The 22,665-nt window shown below is 36.0% G+C and overlaps 1 protein-coding gene across 2 annotated transcripts; it reads right to left on the bottom strand.

Moving 5' to 3' along the window:
- Positions 1 to 336: 336 nt before the first annotated feature.
- On the bottom strand, positions 337 to 19,545 carry taf4a (TAF4A RNA polymerase II, TATA box binding protein (TBP)-associated factor). 2 transcript variants are annotated; one of them, XM_067388242.1, is made up of 15 exons: positions 17,751 to 19,545; positions 15,919 to 16,058; positions 9,690 to 9,803; positions 9,482 to 9,577; positions 8,990 to 9,112; positions 7,873 to 7,962; positions 6,721 to 6,900; positions 5,478 to 5,622; positions 5,286 to 5,394; positions 3,740 to 3,909; positions 3,515 to 3,645; positions 3,140 to 3,265; positions 1,986 to 2,042; positions 1,774 to 1,893; positions 337 to 942 (listed from the first exon to the last, which is right to left on the bottom strand). In XM_067388242.1, the coding sequence occupies exons 1-15, from the start codon at positions 18,442 to 18,444 to the stop codon at positions 775 to 777; spliced, it is 2,463 nt and encodes an 820-aa protein (XP_067244343.1). In that variant the 5' UTR covers positions 18,445 to 19,545; the 3' UTR covers positions 337 to 774. The 2 variants fall into 2 exon arrangements, with proteins under 2 accessions (XP_067244343.1, XP_067244344.1); XM_067388243.1 differs by having other exon boundaries at positions 9,482 to 9,574.
- Positions 19,546 to 22,665: the final 3,120 nt, after the last annotated feature.

The raw sequence follows: 22,665 nt of genomic DNA, 5'->3' as shown, positions 1-22,665 counted from the left end.
CAACTGGTTTGCAAATCACTCGCCTGAGGGAAGTAAAATTTAAGGTATGGTGACCACGAGATATATAATTATACAAAAAAAAAAAAAAAACCTAGTGATAAGCGTAATTTCTAAATAACACTTTCACTACAGCACCTAAAATGGCGAGCAAGAGAACATGTATGAGCGATGGTGCAAACGAATCAGGAGTCGTGTATTTGAATCAGTATATTGATAATTAATGAACAGTATAAATGAACTTATTTGCTTTAAATGAATATAGCAATTAGGATTCTTACAGCATTTCATGTTATATTATAAAACCACACCATAAAGTTTTTTATAGAAACTTTGTCCACTTTTATTTCTTAAAACATCTTTATAAAAACACAAATATAAAATGAATGGGTAGTTCCACTGTGAATTCTTTTTTTACATAGGTAATTTGCACATTACAAAGCCACCTTCTATGAAAAACATATGATATATAATTGCAATTTTCTTTTAACACAATTTAAAGAGTAAAATCCATAAAGGGCAGGGAGCTAAAAACAAGGCAAAATAAAAGACTTAAAAGAAAACAGAGAGTGAAACAGAGAAGAGCACAAGTCAGCTCGAGAAAGGAAAGGAAAATGTATCACTGTATGTGTGAGTATGTGAGAAAGTGACAGAAAGTGAGATAAAGAAAGACGAAAAGGGAATGACAAAGAGAATGATAATAGTAAAAAAGACAGAAAGAAAGAATGAGGGAGTGAGCCCTAAAGACTGAAATGAGTGAAGGGCATGGGCTATCTGCTATTTGAGAAGGGCTCGGTAGAGCAGTTGTGAGTGGCTGGTGCTTCTCTCGTTCTCTAGACAGAAGAGCAGATCCCTGAGGTTTACACGCGTGATGCGCTGGCGAGTGAACTGCCTCGACGCTCCTGCATTTAAGCCCCCGGATGCACTTGCGCACAAACCTGAGCCCTGTCAACATACACAAAAACTTTGACACCAGTAATAACTGTTTGAACAAATACCTTTTTATATCTGATATTGGAAGATTAAAACAAATAAGAGTAATCTAATAGAGACAATTCTTCAAAAAATATTTTTGTGACTGATAATATATTGCAATATAATATAAACAAATATAAAATCAAAATAACAATACACAATTACATTTTAAGTATTGGGGAAAAAAAATTCAAAAAAAAAAAATTAGAATATATCTAAATATAATATAAATCATACTATAAATAAAATATATAGAGTAATAGAGTAATCTAACAGTGGAAGTTCTGAGGAACAAAAGTTTAGGTGAGAATGAATGTTACAAAAAAATTACAAAATATATTTCTTGCGCCAAAAATAGTCAAATGTATTTTTTTTTTCTGAAAAAGTAAATTATAATATATCATAATATAAATATTAAACAAATATTATTAAACTAATATAAAATAAAAAATAACATGATACAGAATTCTATTTTAAAATAGTTTTTAAATTGTGCTTTTTTTCTCTGAAAAAAGTGAATAAGATAATATAATGTAATATAATATAATATAAAATGAAAATAAATAGCATGATACAGGAATACGTTTTTATTATTGTGTAAAAATTAGCTGAAAATGACTTGTTATGCTTTTACACTGTCCCATCTGCCATTTGTGACAATCTGAGACCCATGAAGCACAACCTGACATCTCAAACCTGTCCAACAGGTGCTAAAAGATTTAAAGAGGGCACAGAAGGGGACAGAAGGAGAAGAAGGTGGAGGGCAGCAGACTGCCATGGTGAGGTAGAGATATTTCGTACCTCTGCGTCAGTCCCAAATGAAGGAGAATCCAGTTTTCTTTTCTTTCTGGGTCCGATAGCCGCCAACGCCGTCAAGTTGGCGTCTCTCTGTCGAATCTGAGCCAATTCCTGCTGCTGCATCTGTAGCCACACGCACACATACATCAGCTCTGACCCATAATCAAACACAATGGTCCTCTGACAAGATAAATATCTCAAGTGTGCCATCTTACCTCTTTGGCCTTCTGTTTCAGCCGCAGCTGCTCGGGGTCCTCTTGTCGTGAGCGTGACTGCAATAAATAAATAGCAATTAGAGGATCAACAGTCAAAACACACAGAGACATCTGCTGGGATCAAATGAATATGTAAAAATTAAGGCTGTCGATCGATTCAAATATGTAATTGTGATTAATCTCCTAAATGTTTCGCAGTTAATGCATCAACGCATGCAGTTTCTGTCTACAGAATAAGAAGAGTGTGTAATTATGGGGTCCTACAATTTGTGTGGAAGAAATATATAAATATAACCACTACAGTGGACAAAGGTAAAGTTATGCAACTCTTTCCTTCAGAATTCATTCTAATATGCTGATTTGGAGCTCAAGAAACATTTCTTATTATTATCAATGTTGAAAACAGTTGTGCTGCGTAATATTTTGTGAACTGCGATTCATTTTTTTAGGATTCTTTGATGAATAGAAACTTTAAAGCATTTATTTGAAATAGAAATCTTTTGTAAGAAGTAGTTTCTTTCAAAAAAATCTTACTGACCACAAACTTTTGAACGATAGTGTACATGTGTAAAGATGTTTTTGCAGATAGCTTGTATTCCTTTACATTAACATACTGATGTTCACATTACCATTTCGATTAATGGTGGTGTTTCAATTGTGGGTGATATTTACAGTACTGTCACTGAGTATGATATTTACATTTTTAATGAAAACAGTTCTTTTACTTCTGTCTAATGATACTGCGTTAATACTTCAGGTATCAGTTTTGTTTTTAATATTTGTGTGTTCATTCATATAATTACATTTAAGTTTATAAAAAGCAGAGCTGCGTCTGTGAGATGTGGTACTGGATAAAAGTGAAGCGAGGGAGATCTCTGACTCAGTCTTTCGTCTTTCCGTGAAAAAGTCATATTAGAATCCATATATGATATTGTGATGCATTGAATCATGTTCTTTAAAAATAAAAGAATGCCATTAATCATTGATACTGAATCACAAGCATCAACAAAATCAAATCCACTGTGGTGTGAGAGGAAAAAACTTTACCACTTAAGTTTAGCACAGGTTCAGTCTTCCAAACTCAATCAATGATAAGAACCTCTGGCCAGTTGTAGAATTAGAGGTGTGTGTGTGGCTGGAGGTGCTTTACTAACCTTAGCTGCCTTCATTAAAATTTCTCTCTCCTGTTCCTCTTTCTTTTGTTTCTCCAACTGGTCAAGTTGCTCAAAGAACTTCAGCTGAGAGCGAACATCCTCCACCTGCTCGTACCGACTGTCCTCCTGCACACACACATCAATCACATTACACACAGCCTTACAGGTTCAAAACGAAAGCTGGCACCCAAAGGATAGAGTGTCTTGCTTTTGAGACCAAAACCCACAATGACCAAGCCTGACATAAAAGAGACCTATCCAAGGTTCCTATCCAAGTTTTTTTGGTAAAGAAATATAAAATTAAAAATACAAGCTAAAATATTGCTAAAGCAAGTACAATCTCAATTACTAGCACAACTAGGTTTGCAGACTTGCCTTGTAAGTCATGTTCTTTTGCTGGGCGATCAGTGAGACCTTCTCTAGAAGGTTTTGCAGTCTCTGTTGAGTGGCGTGAGAGACGATGTTCACAACCTCGGGACCCAGCTCTGTCACTCCAAACCTTTGGCCTGACAACGTACAGGGCAACAACTATCAGCTATAGTAAAACAGTACATTTTAATTAAATTTAATAGAAGACTTTGACATAACTAGAAGTCTCACCTATCTCTAGTATCTTGTGCTGTAACATACTGGCGGAGAGGAAAGCTTCATCCTTACAAGACCGCGTGACCGCGCCAACCAGCTCAGAGTTGGTGGCCAGGATACGGGCACTCTCCTCCGAAAGATTAACACCTGCCATTGAGGCCACGTCATTAATGTCGTCATCATCCCTGTACAGATTAAGACATACAAGCATATATGTTAGAAAGAGTACTTAGCATCAAGTTTGAGGGTTGAGGTTTTTTCCCCAATTGTACAAATGCTGACTTTAAAATGCCTGTTATAAACATGTCTTTGCTAAAATCTGACACCACATAATTGCTCTGATGCCAAAGATTAACTCTGATTCACTGATGGTCCAGAAAGAAACACGATGCATTTTTGAATTTGAAGATCAAGGTAAATTGTACTTAATTTGTCTTCAAGGAGACATGTAAGTATCTTCTGTATCTTCCGAAGGGCGGTACTAAATGAAAAAATATGATATTTAAACAAAATAAGAAAAATGTACACATCTTCATCCTGTTCAAAAGTTTACACCCCCTGATTCTTAATGCATTGTGTTTCTTTCTGGAGCATCAGTGAATGTTTGAACCTTTTATAATACTTGCATATGAGTCCCTCATTTGTCCTTAGTGTGAAAAGATGGATCTCAAAATCATACAGTCACTGCTGTAAAAGTTTTAAATATGCAAAAGATGCTGGAAATCCAAAGAACCTGGAGGATTTTTCTGAAGAACATTTGGCAGTTTAACTGCTCAGGACAAACAAGGGACTCATGAACAACCATCACAAAACAAACACACAAAAAAAAAAAAATCATCCAGGTAACGACACAGTATTAAGAATCAAGGGTATGTAAACTTTTGAACTGGGTCATTTTTATAAATTCAGCTATTTTTTTGTCTTGTAGGCTATATGTAAACATCTTATGTAAAATATTTTATTCAGGATAGTATTAAATAAAATAAAAAATAAAAATAACATGTATTTTGTATGATCCCTTTTATTTTATTAAAATAATTAACATTTTGTACATTCTGCAAGAGGTATGTAAACTTTTGAGCATGACTGTATATATATATATATATATATATATAAATACTATAATTGTACATAATATTAAAACAACATTGGTGGTTCAGTATAAAAATGAACATCACACTGTTATGTGGCAATGTGATGGTCATATTTTATTCAGAAAATACTGCCTGAGATGAATTAAGCCGAATGACAAACAACTCCTTTTCATCAAAATCAGATTAGCCACACTTTGTGTAGTACTCATGTTGTGCACAATGCCTTGTGGTAAACTCTATTCTCTACTTCCTGTTAAGTTATTGATGCACAAGTGTTGCATATGCTGTTCGTAGTGCCATTCGGACAAAACTAATATGCTCTCTGTGATTTGAAATCTCATTTAAGATGGCCATGACCCTGTGAAAACCACTATTGGGCTGTTGGAACATACACTGTATTTCACATGGTGGCAGAAAGGGTCTCATAGAAGATCATTCAAAAGTTAAATTAACACAACAACACACACCTGAAAGTTCCTCCAGCACCATCCTTAGCTTTATTCTTCTGAGCTATCGCTACAGACACGGAGCCGGGAGCCAGTTTAGTGCTACTCACCACACCCTGCTTCACTGCCACTGAAAGAGAGAGAGAGATGTTACATTTTGTGTCTTTATAATTATGAAAAACAGACAGTGATGGATCTGACAGACACCCTCACCTGTCTGGATCTGTTTGAGCTGCACCTGAGGCTGACCCACCACTATGTGGCTGTGGGGCTGACCCCTGAGCGTTACCATAGGAGTTGTTGTCAGGGTAACCTGAGGGGGCTTCACTATTGCCCCCTGCTGTGGAGGCTGCAACACCTGAACAACGACATTGAATGTAGTTCTATAATTACAACCATATGGAGAACATTTTATTGTAAAGGCTCAACATTAAAGATGGATTGCAGAGAGTTTTGGGCCAATGCTGCATAATTATATGCAGCTCATATTCATTCATCATGTATATTTGTTTTTAAATACTTTTTAATGTATAAATAAGTATTTATTTTTTATTATTATTATTCATGTATAGCATATATGTATATAACTATTTGTTTGTGTGTGTATGTATGTATATATATATATATATGTATGTGTATATAATTATTATGCTTTTCAGTTTTTTATATAATAATATTGAGGAAATGGCCTCAAAATGAATTTAAACTATTTTACAAATATTACTTTTCATGAAATATTTTAATGTTTTTATAAATGCATATTTACTTCAACAAAACTCTGTCCTGAATGTGTATATTTACCTAAACATTGTTATACAAACAAGGAATTTATACTGATTTAAGTCTCGTGATTCTTAAGTACACATAAACCATATTAACATGATTCAAAACTGATCTTTTTAAAGGGTCCATTAATTAAAATGGTCCAAAAATGAAAATTATCCCATTTTCCCATTTACTCACCCTCAAGCCATCCTAGATGTATATGACTATCTTCTTTCAGATAAATATATCCTGGTTCTTCCAAGCTTTAAAATGGGGGGGGCGAGATTTTGAAGCCCAAAAATTCACAATTTTAACCCTCACCCATTGTCCATATTATCAGACACAAAAATTTACTCTATGTTGCCAACGGCCAATACTCTGCACTAATGTTTAAGAAACACCAGCTAGTTATAATGATATGCATATGATGTTACCTTTGTATTTAATGACACAGCTCAGTGTGATTTTATACTTTGCCACAAGGCAAATACAGGCATTACCATTCAACATCATTTAAACTATGTACTAAAGCAATTAAAACAATCATCCAATTATTTAGCTCGGCGTAAATTAAGACTAAACACTTCATTTTACCCGTAATATGCTTTTATTATAAATAATCCCAATAGTGTCCTTGAACTTCAATAAAAAAAACACATGAGGTAAATTATGCATGTAGATCTGTCTTTACCAAAGAGGCGGTCTGGCTGGAGTTGCTGAGGGCAGGCTGGACAAGCGTGCGAGGGGCTGTGCCGGTGGCTCCAGCAGTGTTGGGGCTGGTCAGCACCACAGTGGGTGCCTGGAGGGCCTGGCTCTGCTGGATGAAGGCCGTGGAGTCAGGAGTGAGCTGTCGCAGAGCTGGAAGACTCCTCTGAGGAAACACATGGAAGAAGAGGGATTAAATGTGGGCAATAGGACACTCCCAATTATGGAGTTTTGGCTTGCAATTAATTGTCTTACAAGCAATTGCAAAAAACAATTTAATGCAGCTCCACTTCCTCCTACGCTTCAGATAAGCAGCACTGTGCAGCATATGCAGGCAGTGTGAATGCTGCAACTTGTTAACACCACCTCCCAAATAAACATGCTATTTACATGTGCATTTTAAAACAGGCCTCACTAAGATAACGATCCTGCTAAATAAACATTGCATATAAACTTAAAGGGATAGTTCACCCAAAAATGAAAATTTGATGTTTATCTGCTTACTCCCAGCGCATCCAAGATGTACACGAAACGATCGGTTTGTGCGAGAAACCGAACAGTATTTATATAATTTTTTACCTCTAAAACACCACTATGTCCAACTGCATTCAGCACTCGCTTAGTGAGGTCTGATCGCACTCTGACAACTACAGTGATGTCTAGCACTCATTGAAGTATAAGCGCGAGACAGATGGACATAGTGGTGTTTTAGAGGTCAAAAATGATATAAATACTGTTCGGTTTCTCACACAAACCAATCGTTTCGTGTCTTAGGACATTAATGTGTCGCCGAGGTTTAATTTGGATTTGTCTGTCGTGTTTTTTTGACTCTTACTGATAGAGTTCCCATTGACACGCATTATTTGACTGATAGATGGCAACGGTTGGAGTTAAAAATCGTAATTTGTGTTCTAATGAAGAAACAAAGTCTCCTACATCTTGGATGCCCTGGCAGATAAACATCAAATTTTCATTTTTGGGTGAGCTATCCCTTTAATCCCAGTTTGCTTCAAAATGATTTTCCCTCCTGTTAGTGGACTTTAAACTACTTAGGATAATTGTCTATTTAATAAAAGGTAATTACCTGTACCTTCACTGAATTACATGAATCAAAATTTTTTAAGAAAAAGATCTTTACCTTCAGGAAAGGCACTAGATAAGGCTGAGGAGACGAGTTGAGCTCTTTGTAGAGCCTGCTGGTGAACTCCTCTGCTTCAATCGCCCCCTCCTGAGGGGACAAACAGCAAAAACAACTCACACATAGGTACATTTTAGTATTTTTAGAGATTCATATTCCTAGGACCAATACAGTGGGGTTCAAAAGTCTGAGACCAAAATAAAGAAGAGATATATAAGATTTGGTACTATTTCTATACAACTAAGCAAATGTTTGAACATACAGTACTGTATCTTTGTACAAAAAGTCATAATCATATGGCTTTACACAAACTAGTAGAGATGAGCTGGTACTATTGAAAGACAAACCATATAAACAGACATTTGTATTAATGTTTCAATTAAAATATATTAATAATATAATTTGCAAAGAACAATTTTCTATTCAGCTGTATACAGTAGTGGCCAAATGTGATGTCCGGAGAGGACTGGTTTGGGGATTTGTTTTTAATGACCCTACAAGTTCAATTAAACTATCAAAATATGAGAAAATATTTATATTTTTAAATATTTTAAATATTAGGGTAGAATAAAACACTAAACCTGGTTAAGATATTTAACTGAAAAAATTATTTGGCAAAACTATAGGTTTTATTTTACTATGCAAAAAATGCATTAAAAAACAATAATAATTGATAATAACAAATGTTTATTGAGCACCAAATCAGCATATTATTTCTAAAGGATCGTGTGACACTGAAGACTGGAGCAAATTCAGTTTTGCCATCACATGAAAAAATTACATTTTAAAATATATCAAAATTGAATAAGGTTATTTTCAATTGTAATTACATTTCACAATACTACAGGTTTTACCACATTTTTGATCAAATAAACATTAAAACACATTTTAAATAAAACATTTAAAAAATCTTATTGTCCTTAAACTTTTGAACAAGTGAATAAAACAGAATAATTTTCACTAATGGTCACTAAAAGGGAATCCGTTCAATTCAGCTTTATGTACTATCATTGAAAAATAAATATTACATATATATATCTTTAACTATGACTCACAAAATGTCAACTTTTTTCACAGAATAAAAAATATGCAAACACACTCAACCTCTGAGACTTACCAGCAGGTTCTTGACCAGCTCTTTAACGTTAGCGACAGTCTCTGATGACTGCTTACCGCTAGTGGCCAGCTTTATCAGCGTGGACAAGAAGTTCCTACATTTCTTTACATTCTCCATTGTCTCCTATTAAAAAAAAGAAAAGTGATTGTATTAGCACAAAGCAGTTTTACTCCTCCTGCAGTAGCTTAAGGTTATCTTGCAACTGTCCCTTGAATACATACAAATGTTCAGGTTAAGACTTAACAGCATGAGCCTAGCATCAAATGGGGATATCAGGGGATTCCCAGTCTGAGAAAACAGATTTTCATTTAGGTTTACACTTGGAAATCAATTTAACAACTCATTTTTCACCAGCTCTTAAAACATGATGATCAGGTCAGTTAACAGACCCTTCACGAAGCCTTTAAGCATGAAGCTAAATATTCAGCACCGTCTCTTCAGTTGTGAATCAGCACGTCTTTGTGTGACTGCAAAGTTAGCGCAGCCTCTCACCGTTGCCGAGGAGACGGTGGTCCCCGTGGCAGCAGTCACAGTCCTCTGGGCAGTTCCTGCCTGCACTGACAAAACTGCACCCACAGAGGAGGCCTGCTGACACATGAGAGAGAATGAGTATGAAGAGAGAAGAAATACAATTCACAGCGCAGGATTATTCTTTCATTTCTAAGGGGCTGTTTCTTCATGATGTGCTTTTTGTAGGTACCTGTACAGGTGGTCTCTGGAGTGTGGTAGTGGCCGTGCTGCTGGGTGTAGGAGAGCCCTGCTTTATGATGGTGGTAGGGGTCACCTGTCGGGCCATTAGAGGAGTTCCAGGTGCCTGCAGGTATGCAGAAATCAGACAGACATCAGTGAGAAGAGTTCTGCAAATACTAACTAGTTAATATCAAACTTCATCATCTCAGGACTCAACAATAGGCCAATGGACCCAGGGCCAGTGTGAGAGATTTCTGGGCTACTTGGAAAAACTGTCACTCACCCTATTGGACCTGTGCTGAGTTGTCACTAAATTTTTGTCTTAAAACATTGTCTTTATGTGATCTAATGAACACTGGTGTCAAATCATGTTGATGTAATGTCAAAGTTACATTTTCTAGCCTAGATGAGCCACAGAACTACTTACTATAGTCTTGGAAACATGAGTTAGAATTAAAAAAGTTAGAGTTAGAGTTAAGAAAAAAAAAAAAAAAAAAAAAAAAATCAGTAATATTTCACATCATATGCAAGAGTTTTTATTTTTTTTATTATTATTTTTTTTTAAATTGATTTTAAATACATTTTTCCAACAGAGTTTCACTACCATTCAAAAGTTTGGATCCTGTATGGGTAGTCCACTGTATGAAGAATTTCTTAATTTGTATATATATATAAAATGGTTATGAACGAAGTTTACCTTATGCTCACCAAAGTTGCATTTATTCAAAATATAATACTGTTAAATATTGTAAAATAACTATTATTTGACTATATTAAAAAAAAGTAATTTATTCCGGTGATGGCAAATCTGAATTTTCAGTATCATTACTCTAGTCTTCAGTGGCTACGTTTACATGCACCCAAATAATCCATTTGTAATTGGATTGACAGCTCAATCAGATTGAAAAACGTTCATGTAAACACCTTAATCATTGATATGACGTCACACACGCAGAGCGCGTGTGCAAAAGTTTTAATGGAATGTATATAAAAACATATATAAACGTATATTTAAATCAGATTACAATGTTTAGAGTACATGTAAACAGATCTGCAGTGGGATTCAATTCATTCAGACTGATGAAAATTGGTGTATTTAAACGTAGCCACTGTCACGTGATCCTTCAGAAATCATTCTAATATGCTTATTTGATGCTCAAGAAAAATGTCTTTAATATATAGTTTAAAATAATAGCATTTTTTTTTTAAATAGACATATTTTTAAACATTATAAATGTATTTAGTGTCACTTTTAAACAATTGTATGCATCCTTGCAGAATAAAAGTATTTCTAAATCTTTTTTTTTTTTTATGTTACTGACCCGAAACTTTTGAACGATAGTATACATTATTAATATTTCTGTAAAGTAAACACAATGTTCAACAAAAGATATATACATATTTATGTTGCCTAAAACAGCTGTTTATCATATTTGTGGTGGGGTGAGTGTGGAAATTGTGACAAGGAAAGTAAAAATCATAGTAGTAGTTTTTAAACAGAATTTTTACCTGCCTTGCCAAAATTGTCCCAGACTCCATCACAAATATGATAAATATCTATTCAGTCAGCATAAAAACAAATCCTTATTTTTAAAATCCTACATCTCATATATCCTATTATTAGGAGGTGCAATATACTAAATGTCACCGCCAATACCATTGGCTGATTATTCAGAATGATATCTGCCGATACGATACTTTAATTTTGTTAAGGAAAACAAATCAATCTAATGCTGTACACTATACAAAGGAATTTCTCATCTGGTACACTGCTATAATATTAGAGGTTAAAATTAACAACCAAGCCCAAACTATTATATTCAACTGCTATTTATTTTCAGATATAATAATTACACAAATAAAAATTTAAATGTTTGTATACAGCTATTATGTATACAACAAGTTTGTATACAACTTTATGCATGGTCAGTGAAAAAAAAGTCACTGAAATAAGGCCATAAAACAAAAGACTACAAAATGATGTGAAAATCATCCTGACTCATTCACATAAAACAATATATTAGTTTAAATTTTGTAAGACACTATTTATGCTAGGCTGTATGCAAGAGAGTGTCAATGGCCATGAATATTGATGTGATTTACACCTGAGAAGACAAAGACACTCCCCTAATGGACCTATCCATGTGAATGGGACTGAGGGAAACAAAAGAATGTGAGGAAAATGATGATGGGAGAAGAATGTGTTTTTTTTTTGTAGTTTATTTTCAACATAATCAAGATATACATAATGAAGTTCAAAGGCAAATTATTGAGCACAAACCTAAACACAGACACTTACGCACAGAACGGTTATGCACCTTTGTGCCATTCCAGAAAACAGTTCCTGTTCAACTGTAGAAACAAGTGAACCATACCTGGCATTTCCAAATGTGTTTGCTGCTTCCTTTGCCATGCACTGAAGAAAAAAAACACCCCAACATCAGTAGTCAGTGATGGAGCTTATTTTACCATGATCATGTAGAATATCAGTCCAATGTGGTTGCACGGCTGGCTGATGGAATTTTGAAAGTTAGCAGGACTCCTTTGTGGTGCAGGTATCTGATCGCTGTAATAAAAAAGCAAACAACTGTTATAATAATATAAGGAGCAACTATATTATTAAATTAGAAATCACTAATAGCCTACTAATATTGCCCACAGATAACAACAGTCATACAACCATAAAAGTCTTGACACACATATGATCTGTTTGTATTATCATACAGTACAAAAATGCCATTTTACGTTTCAGAAATTAAATTATTATTGTTTTGCACATTATAAACATCTAAGTTTGAGCAGATATTCCTGAACACAGTTTTTCACAGTAAACACTGATCTAAATATTATTAGACTGTAACATTCATCATGTTACAGTATAAACACTCATTACTTTTATATCATATTATGCTTTTATTTATATTATATTATAGAGCATTTACATGGAATGAAATATTGCCTATCTACCTTCATATTTCAACAGGTCTCAGTTGAATTCACATGTTTTTGTCAGCCCAAATAGTAAAATATGTACAAGTTTATGGAAAAACATGTTAACTAATATAAAAGAATGAATGACTTACTTGTCAGTAAATGAAATCCTCCACTGGATCAAGCCGCGTGTCACATTCTTCTTCTGAGGTAAATTCAAAGTTTATTCCTCATAGCGCGTCTTCTTCCAAAAACGATAAGTAGAGTAACCCGACGAAGCTTGATGCTTTTTTTAATCGAGGTGATGGGGGCATTTACATTTTCGCATGGCTCACATGGATGATTACCGTATAAATAGCCTGTGCTGCACGTGGGTGTGACCACATTACAGATAATGAGCTCAGATGGGAAAGACTGTACCTCTCATTGGTTTCATACAGTTTACATAATCATAGAATATTTAATTTCAATTTAAATTGGTTAATTTAAAAGTAGACATTTCAAGATACATGTTTCTCATGTCTGTGTGGCAAGTATACGCTAAGTTTCTTAATGAGCTAAGGTTAATTTTTGTGACGCGTTTCAGAAAGAAATTCATGGCGACTGAAACGGCAGAATGCTAGGCAAAAAACAAAGAAGACATTTTGAAAAATATGGCAAACCAAACAGTTGATGGGCCCCATTGACTTCCATTGTATGGATAAAACAAATACTATGGTATTAAAAGGCACAATATGTAAGATTTTTATATTAAAATATCCAAAACCACTTGCACAGTGTTATATATTTCAATCAGCTGTGTACTTACATTATCCTAAAAGCTTTCCAAGAATTTGTAAATTCAGAGAAATTCACAATTTTAAATAGTGCCCGTCCCTCCCTTGTCACTTTTTGTCTGTCAATGACGTAATATCTGCGTTATCCCTGGTATCCTTGTACTGCACAGTAACCATGGCAACAGATGTGGACATCTTACGACATGCTGTTGTTGTTTCGTTCAAACATTATGGACCATGGCAAGCAAACTTTGGGACAAAAGGAGTTATAAAACAAGGATCAATATCGGCGTGGCGTTTCCGAGATGGTGAGAGCTTCGCAACAACTTTGACTTGACAGAGATGCCGCTCTTGCACGTTATTAGACAAGGTAATCAAATGTTGGCTACATAAGACTAATCAAATGTTACATAGCTCAACATGATAAAAAGTTAGAATATCATCTGTATGATATTCTAATGTTGATCTAGCGTACTGTTAGTCTCATACAGCCAACAAACTAATACTTAGCATAACGACACAACTTTTTTGACACACTCAAATGCAGTTTAGTATGATAGTGAAACATTAGACCAAGTGAAACAGTGCTGTGTTACCTCAATTTTAATTCATCAAATAAACTGACCCGTGTGAGAAGTATTTCAGCTTTGCGAGTAGTTTGGTAGAATGAAATGTCCTCATTCCTTTGTATCCCCTGGGACTCGCGTGTGTCACTGATATCTGTCTCTCATTAGCAATCACGCTGGCGATTCTTGGCCACGCCCTGCTTTATACCACTCTCATGTTAAAAACATGAATGCATTCACTGGAATGACAAGTTCCATGAGTCCACGCTTATTAACTGTCATCAATCTACGACTTTGTTATTGTTTTGAAGAGTTTAGCGACCCCTAGCCATGAAAATAACATACTGTGCCTTTAAGTCATACAAGTAAATACGGGGCCACTGGGGCCCATCAACTGTTTGGTTACTGACATTCTTCAAAATATCTTCTTTTGTGTTTAGCAGAAAAAAGAAATTCATACAGGAACAACTTGAGGGTGAGTAAATAATGGCAGAATTTTCAATTTTGGGTTAACTATCCCTTGAAAGGGATAGTTCACCCAAAAATGAAAATTTGATGTTTATCTGCTTACCCCCAGTGCATCCAAGATGTAGGTGACTTTTTTTCTTCAGTCAAACGCAAATTATGATTTTTAACTGCAACCGCTGCCGTCTGTCAGTCAAATAATAGCAGTAGATGGGAACTTCAACTATAACAGTAAATAAAACTTGCTTAGACAAATCAAAATTACAACCTGCGGCTCGTGACGGCACATTAATGTCCTAAGACACGAAACGATCGGTTTGTGCGAGAAACCGAACAGTATTTATATAATTTTTACCTCTAATACACCACTATGTCCAACTTCGTTCAGCTTCCTGTTAGTGAGGTCAAAAAACGCGTTCTGATGACGCAAGTGATGTCTCACCCATATACTTCAATGATCGCGAGACATCACTTCCGTTGTCAGAGCGCAATCAGACCTCACTAGCCGGAAGCTGAACGAAGTTGGACATAGTGGTGTATTAGAGGTAAAAAATTATAAATACTGTTCGGTTTCTCGCACAAACCGATCGTTTCGTGTCTTAGGACATCAATGTGCCGTCACGAGCCGCAGGGTTTCATTTGGATTTGTCTATGGAAGTTTTTTCTCTTATTGTTCAAGTTCCCAATCACTGCTATTATTTGACTGACAGACGGCAGCGGTTGCAGTTAAAAATTATAATTTGCGTTCGACTGAAGAAAAAAAGTCATCTACATCTTGGATGCCCTGGGGGTAAGCAGATAAACATCAAATTTTCATTTTTGGGTGAACTATCCCTTTAACGTCACTATTTTCTTAATTGTTATTGTAAATTCAACACAAGAGACATTTTATTCACAAACAGTACGAGTTGCAGTCTGACATGTTTTTCTGCCACCTTTTGATTGACAGGATATAATTGGCCCTAATAATCGCCTGTTTTTAAGCAATCGTTAAAAAAACATTATAATAAGACATTATAATGAAAACACAACTGTAATAAAACATTGTGAATTCTCTGGGTTTAGTTGCCGTGTTTCAGCTTCAGTTTTGGGATTAGGGCTGTCAAACGATTAATCGCGATTAATCGCATACAAAATAAAAGTTTGAGTTTGCCTAATATATGTGTGAGTACTGTGTGTTATTATTATGTATATATAAATACAAACACATTCATGTATATATTTGAGAAATATTTACAAGTATAAGTATTTATTTATATTTGTATATAATTTATATTATATAAAAATTTGGATTTAGATTTTTCAGCCAATATATCAGTTATCGCCTTTCCAATATAAAGAATTATCGGTTATTGCTATCGGCGAAAATGTTCATATTGGTGCATCCCTAATCCATACTTCACACAACAAATCTATTAATTATTCTGCAGTCATAGCCCCATTCATTAAGAAATATGTACAGCTGATGTTAAATCAGTTGAGGGTGGTCAGATAGCATTACCTGTGCAGAGGTGATCTGCCCAGGGGTGGTGCTGGTGGGGGCAGCAGGGCGGGCGGCCTGAGACTGGGCCTGCATCTGTGCCAACATCTGCTGAGGGATCATCAGCAACTGACCACTGTCACTACGCACCAACACCATACCTGGAAAAACAAACAGACACATATAGAAAGGCTGACATCACTTCCCATGAAAATTGCTATTCATTAGTGAGCTTTTCCTATTGATCGGACTGGAGTCAAGTCTGGCAACCGTGCCCTGCTTAGAGGCATGAAGAATAAAGCGCACAGTTGGTGGCCTATATTTGCACAGCACACTGAGAACCCTACACACTCCGTCTCCCGTTACCGTGTGAACCAACGGATGTGTTCTGAACAGAAACGGTTGGTCCGAGAATCCAGATGGCCTCTTTTAGTAAAATCTGTCAAGTATTCTGTCCAGCCAGACAACAGGCTTGTCAGAATGACCAGAGTATACAGTCAAAAGGAAAATCGTTAGAAAGAGAATAACTAGATTTGCATTTCTTGAAGGAAATACCAGTGCTTGTGAGGAAGTAAAAGAATAGTGTTAAAAGGGATGGTCACACTACACTTTTCGTTCCGATGACTTCCATTCATATACAAACGCAAGCTCATACAATGAAGTATTGCATTTTGCTTGTTTGGTGAACTCTGACTTGTGAATCCGTATTGTGTAAAGACGTGTGACCAATATAAGATTGTTTCATCACAGCGTGACCTCTTGAATTAAAACAACACAAACTTTAACAGGATAATTCAACCAAAAATGAAAATTATCCCATGATTTACTCAACCTCAAGCCATCCTAGGTGTATATGACTATATTCTTTCAGACGAACACAATTGGAGTTATATTAAAAAAATATATATATCCTTGCTCTTGCAAGCTTTATAACGGTAGCAAATTACACTCACAATTTATAAGCCCAAAAAAGTGCATCCATCCATCATAAAAGTACTCCACACGGCTCCAGGGGGTTAATAATGGCCTTCTGAAGTGAAGCAATAACATAGGCGTCACATCAGAGGTCGACTTGTGTACGGATGTTTGCCGGAAGCTGGTTATTATAGTTTATAAAGTAGTAAATATGGATATTTTTCTTTCAAAAATGCATTGCTTCACTTCAAAAGGCGTTTATTAACACCCTGGAGCTGTGTGGAGTACTTTTTTATAGTTGGATGCACTTTTTTGGGGTTCTAAATCGTGAGCGCCATTCACTACCATTGTAAAGCATGGAAAAGGCAGGATAGTTTTTAATATAACTCTGGTTGTGTTTGTCTGAGAGAAGAAAATCATATACACCTAGGATGGCTTGAGGGTGAGTAAATTCATAGCATAATTTATATTTTTAGGTGAAATATTTTTTTTTCAAGATGCTACAGAGCATGACATCATATTACAACCCTTGCAGTGTCCAAAGAAAATTTGTGTGGTTAAACTATTTATACTCAAAGACAGTTCACCCAATAATAACAAAAATCATACACTCATCCATCCTCATGTTGGTCCAAACCTGAACTGAAGCAGTCATTATGGCTGGCATCTCCTTTTATATTGTGCACAAGAATGAAAGTTCTGAAGTATGTATAAAGTTCTTAAGTATGTATAAATAATGCCTTTCTAGGGTGAACTGCACTTTATAGAGTTGCAGTTGTTGAATGCACTGTTTCCAGTTTAGGGCGCGCGTCACTGCACGCGCTCACAAACTTCGCACGAGACCACAGATGAGTGTTAAAACAATCCCTTCAACTTCCTCTACTACACAGTTTTACATAATTAGACACACATTTAAGAACTAACGTGAGTTCCGGTACCTGGAGGTAGTTGGATGTTCTGGATGTTCTGGCCAGGGTTGCTCTGCGGGAGTCGGGGCGCTAACACCTGTGGCGCAATGGCCCTGATGGCAGGGCTGGATGCTGCTGCAACAGTTGCCGGAGCTGCTGTTCTCGCAACCCCCTGCAAAACAGCCCCCTTAGCCACTCCAGGACCGAGAGTCATGCCGCCGGCGGACTGTATGATAGTTTTAGGGGACTCGGACTTGCTCGCGGAGACAGAGGCAGGAGTCTGGTTCATTAAAAGAGGTGTCGTTGTAGTAGTACAAGTTGTAGTAGTAGTAGAAGTAGTAGTTATTCCCGGGGTCGCTACATTGGCTACAGTCGCCGAAACGGTGGTATTATTATTACTCCCGTTAATAGTTAAACCTGTTCCAGCAGTTTGCATAGATGGCCTGACAACTGTCACTGAGGGTCCTGCACTGGATGCTGCGGATGCTGGAGGATTCCCGTAAGAAGACTGTATCACTGTATTTGGGTTTGGGGTGACAGTGACGTTTCCGTGTCCTTTCGCCACCCCGGGCCCGTTATTAACAACTGGTACAGAAGTTGAAGCCTCGTCCGATGATGATGATGGGCCACTGGACACTGAAGTGCCGCTTTCAGTGTGCGAATCCATTGCATTGCCTCCGTTCAAAGTTTGCACTGTGGACGTCCCGATCAAAGTAGTTACCATAGCATTAAGAAACACTGGATCGCCTTAGCTGTCTTCCATCTGTGCCTCTGGCACATCAGTTCAGGAAGTTTGGGTTTTCATCCGCTTTTCCCTCCAGTTGCTTTTCGAAGGAACAAGCGTGAGTGAAGGGGAGTCTCGTGTCACAATGTCAATAAGGATTTGACAAGTGCCCGTGTCACCTCAAGTCCACTAGTAACAATGCTCTTGGGAGAAATAATCATCTAACACACTTGAAGAGCAGCTGCTTTCATTATGTTCATATGTACAAGAGCTCGCAGAATGTCAACATTAGCTAGTTGAATTGCCTCTTTTCCCGGAGTCAGCGGGGTGATTTTCCGGCTGCCTGGGAGCTTACCTCAAACTTATTGTGACAAGATGTGGAAACTTCTAATCTAATACAACCTGAAGTATCGGTAAAAAGTTTCTTTCCCACTCTTTTAATACAGAAATCCTTATATAGCAGGTCAAAGCCTGCCGCCATCTTCGATGTGAACAGTGAGGAGCTTTGGACAAAATGACAGTGCGCATGCGCGCAGAAGCGGAAACGTCATTACGCTGGAGTTTTTCGGGATCTTCATTGGTTGTCTCCCTGCGTGGAGGCGGGACATGAGAAACGTCAGTTGATTCTGGCGGAGCGCGGTCAGAGTCGGTCTGTCATCGAGAAAAGGGCCTTGTGAAGTTGAAAAACAACCATTGATTTATACGCGTATTGCTCTTGGGTACATCTAGAGGCACTCTTAGCTGTTATGTGTTGGTTATAAAGCGTGTAGCGGCTATTCTGTGAACTTCACAGCGGGCTGTCTTCCCCCAAGATGGCCCCGTGTTTTGAAGCGTCTGTGTTGAAAGCGTGAAAAGGCGCCACACCTCTGCCAGCGTGACTGGCCATAGAGGGCACGCGTGCTACTGCATCTATAGTTCACAGGGTTCCTGCTCCAACCCCATTTGACTTACAGTACAGTATCCTCACGATTACTTCGTTCAGTTACATGGTAAAGTTTTGATATCGAGTTTAATTCTTTATTCCACAACGTTACCTCAGAGTAAAAGCTATATTTTACAAGCATATTATGCATATAATATGGCAATAAAATACTTTGAATGAACCAATAAAAAGTTGTTGTTTTTTCTTGGAGACTACTGTATGTCTTAGTGGTCATTATAGTATATAGTGTAGTATTTTTTTCTTACGGTATAAGAGGCTGTTCATTTGTCCTCAAAAGTTCTCCCCAAAGCTGTTTTTATTCTATTTATTGATTCATCAAAAGGCATTAAAATTAGTAAGAAATTTTGTTTAATGTATAGTATGTTATAAAGAATTGCTTCAATAAAAAAATTAAAGTGGTGTAAACTTCTTGATTACTTTTAATTTATTACTCTTTATTTTTTACTCTTTTATCACATTGGTTTGAACAGGATACCTAATTGTACCTTTTTTTTTTTTTTTGTTAACAACTTGAAGCACATTAAATATTACATTACGTCAGGGATTCCCAGACTGGCGTTCATGGGTTTAATGATAAGCCATTAAGGTATTCATAAAATTTTTAAAATTAAAATATATTTTATTTAATTATAAATAAAATTATTAAAATAATTTAAAAATAAGAACAATCCAAATAAATCACTTGCTAAAAAAGATGAAATATTTTATTTGTTTAGAATGTCATCTGACCATTATCATATCAGAGAACAATAAACTTTATTACTATTTATTAGCCTATTATTATTATTATTATTATTATTATTATTATACCGGTCTGTGTGTGCAATTCCATAAACCTGGAAGACCTTCTGAACGTATAAGCTGTAGGCTTTTTTACAAAGGATAATGTAAAAGGTAAAAAAAAAAAAAAAGTAGCTGGGAGAACCAATGAATTATGAATAAATTACAGCCATTGTGAGAATAACACATAATCATAACTAGTCTGATTACAATTATTTTAAAATGTATAATCTAATTACAAGTTATTTTTTTAAATCTGATTACGTAATCCAGATTTATCCAGTATGATTTTTCTTTCAGTTCTGGTTTGAAAAGGATATGTATGCAATCACAGAACTTGTTAGACTGAATGCTAACATCACCAGAGGTATGTCCAAATTAAATTAAAATAATTAGTGCTCTGGAACAGTCTGCTCTTTTTGTAACTGTGGGGGGGGGTGAATGTATTCATTCCTGCTTGGCTGAGATTCAAATATAAAGATGGAGAAAAGCATAATACTATAATTGTATCCAATGACTATGCAAACAGTGACATAATGACAGAATATAAACAGTGATTATAATGTTGTGAAAACAAATACAGTGTTAAATCTCTTCCTAAGATCCTTCAACCCATTTGAAAACATAGCTCTTCAAATCTGATAGATCTGAAGGAACTCCAGTAAGGCAGAGAAACACATGATTATTTGAATGACAATGAACTTTATTTCAAATATATTTCATTTTTTTATTTCATGAAGACACTTTATTTAGATAATGTGGATATATTCTTCAAAAGTGATTGAAAGTGCTATACAAAAAAATATTAGTGAATTATAATATTATCAGTTATATATTATAATCTTTAACATTGTTCTTCAAGTACAAATGTGCCTGCCATCTTTTTGAATGGTTGATGCTCTGATACTAAATTTCTCCACCAATATGACAGCCGATTATTCAAAATGATATCTGCCAATACTGATAGATTGATTTTCTTAAAGCTGCTGTCCACGATTTTTGGCCCTCTAGTGGTTAATAAACAGGGCTGGGTTTACCGAAACCTTCTTAACTCTACGTCGTTCTTAAATTATACCTTAAGCTGTACCTTAACGCTAATACATGTTTCCCGAAACGTTCTTAGTTAAGTATACCTTCTGTAAGTCATACTTGCGTAAGGTTGGTCTGGACCACTCTTAGCTATACCTTATCACTGTTTATAGTCAATACGAATATAATTCTGAAGCTGTAATACACCCAGTGTTCGATTAGGATTATGGAAAAGAACAAATTCACTGCTAAATTCAAATGTGCTTTAGCGCTGATCCAGAGACAGACGCGCGCTCTGCGCTTGTCATGTAACTTTATCACAACTATTCGGTGTTTTTAACCTCATCGCGCTTTATTTTAGGTTTCAGACATTTAAATACACATTTGAATTAAGTAGGCTACTGCATAAAAAAGACATTTATAGTTTGTTAAATGCAAAGAGACAACGTTATCGGAAAACCCAGCCCAGAACTGCACACGTCTTGCGGAGGAACATTATAGCCGGAGCTACTTTTCTCCGTGTGTATAGTTGCGTCCCAAATGACGCACTATACACTATGCACTTATACACTATGTACTTGTGCACTATGCACTCATTCATGTAGTGCATGAATTGTATAAGGTTATTTTGTCATTTAACAATGGAGTCCGATCCTCCCTTCCCCTCCACTACGTAATTAAAGCTGTGACAGTTGAGTGCATGAAGTGTCCAACATTCCACACTTCGTTTTTTCCGTTAATTTAGCACATCATCCGGGTATTTAAAGTGCACTTTTTCTTTTTGGAATTTTCTATGTGAACGCACTACTGCACTATTTATACATAAAAACGTCATAGTGCACAAGTACGTGAATTGGGACGCACCTTATGTCTATGGCGAGTCACGCAGTTACTGTGATACTCTGCGGCGAGTCCTACCAGTCCAGTCTGAAATAGTCCGAATATAAACATTTAATATAAGTGTACCATAAAGATTCAGGATAAGACAAAAACATGGTTTGGAAAATGGATTCATGTTGTATATATAATTTTTGTAAATTTTTAACACACCAAAAACTTGCGGACTGCAGCTTTAAGGGAAAAAAAAATCTCTACCAACTAATTGTAAGGTGCGGTTGCTATAAAGAGCTCACGAAGAAGGAGATTATAATACAAACAGTCACGTAAGAGAAACACAAGGAGAGCAGGCAAATGCATCCACTTTTCATAGATTACCAGACAAAGAACAGAACCAAACAGGGAGTATAAACACACAGAGGGACTAATGAGAGAATTAATGGGACACCAGAACAAAATACATCAATCAAAGGAACAAACTGAAACACACTAGGAACTGGGTCAACTTAGAATGACAAAACTGAACATAATCCTGACACTTATACTGTAAACTATACACTCTTGATTGGTACGTTAATATTAGAGGTTAAAATGAACACTAGACTATTTTATTGTACGTTTTGTTTGTATAG

The sequence above is a fragment of the Chanodichthys erythropterus genome, chromosome 6 (genome assembly GCF_024489055.1).
Source record: "Chanodichthys erythropterus isolate Z2021 chromosome 6, ASM2448905v1, whole genome shotgun sequence".
Classification (NCBI taxonomy): domain Eukaryota; kingdom Metazoa; phylum Chordata; class Actinopteri; order Cypriniformes; family Xenocyprididae; genus Chanodichthys; species Chanodichthys erythropterus.
The sequence above is the reverse complement of the archived record's forward strand: the minus strand, read 5'-3'. Positions and strand labels throughout refer to the sequence as shown.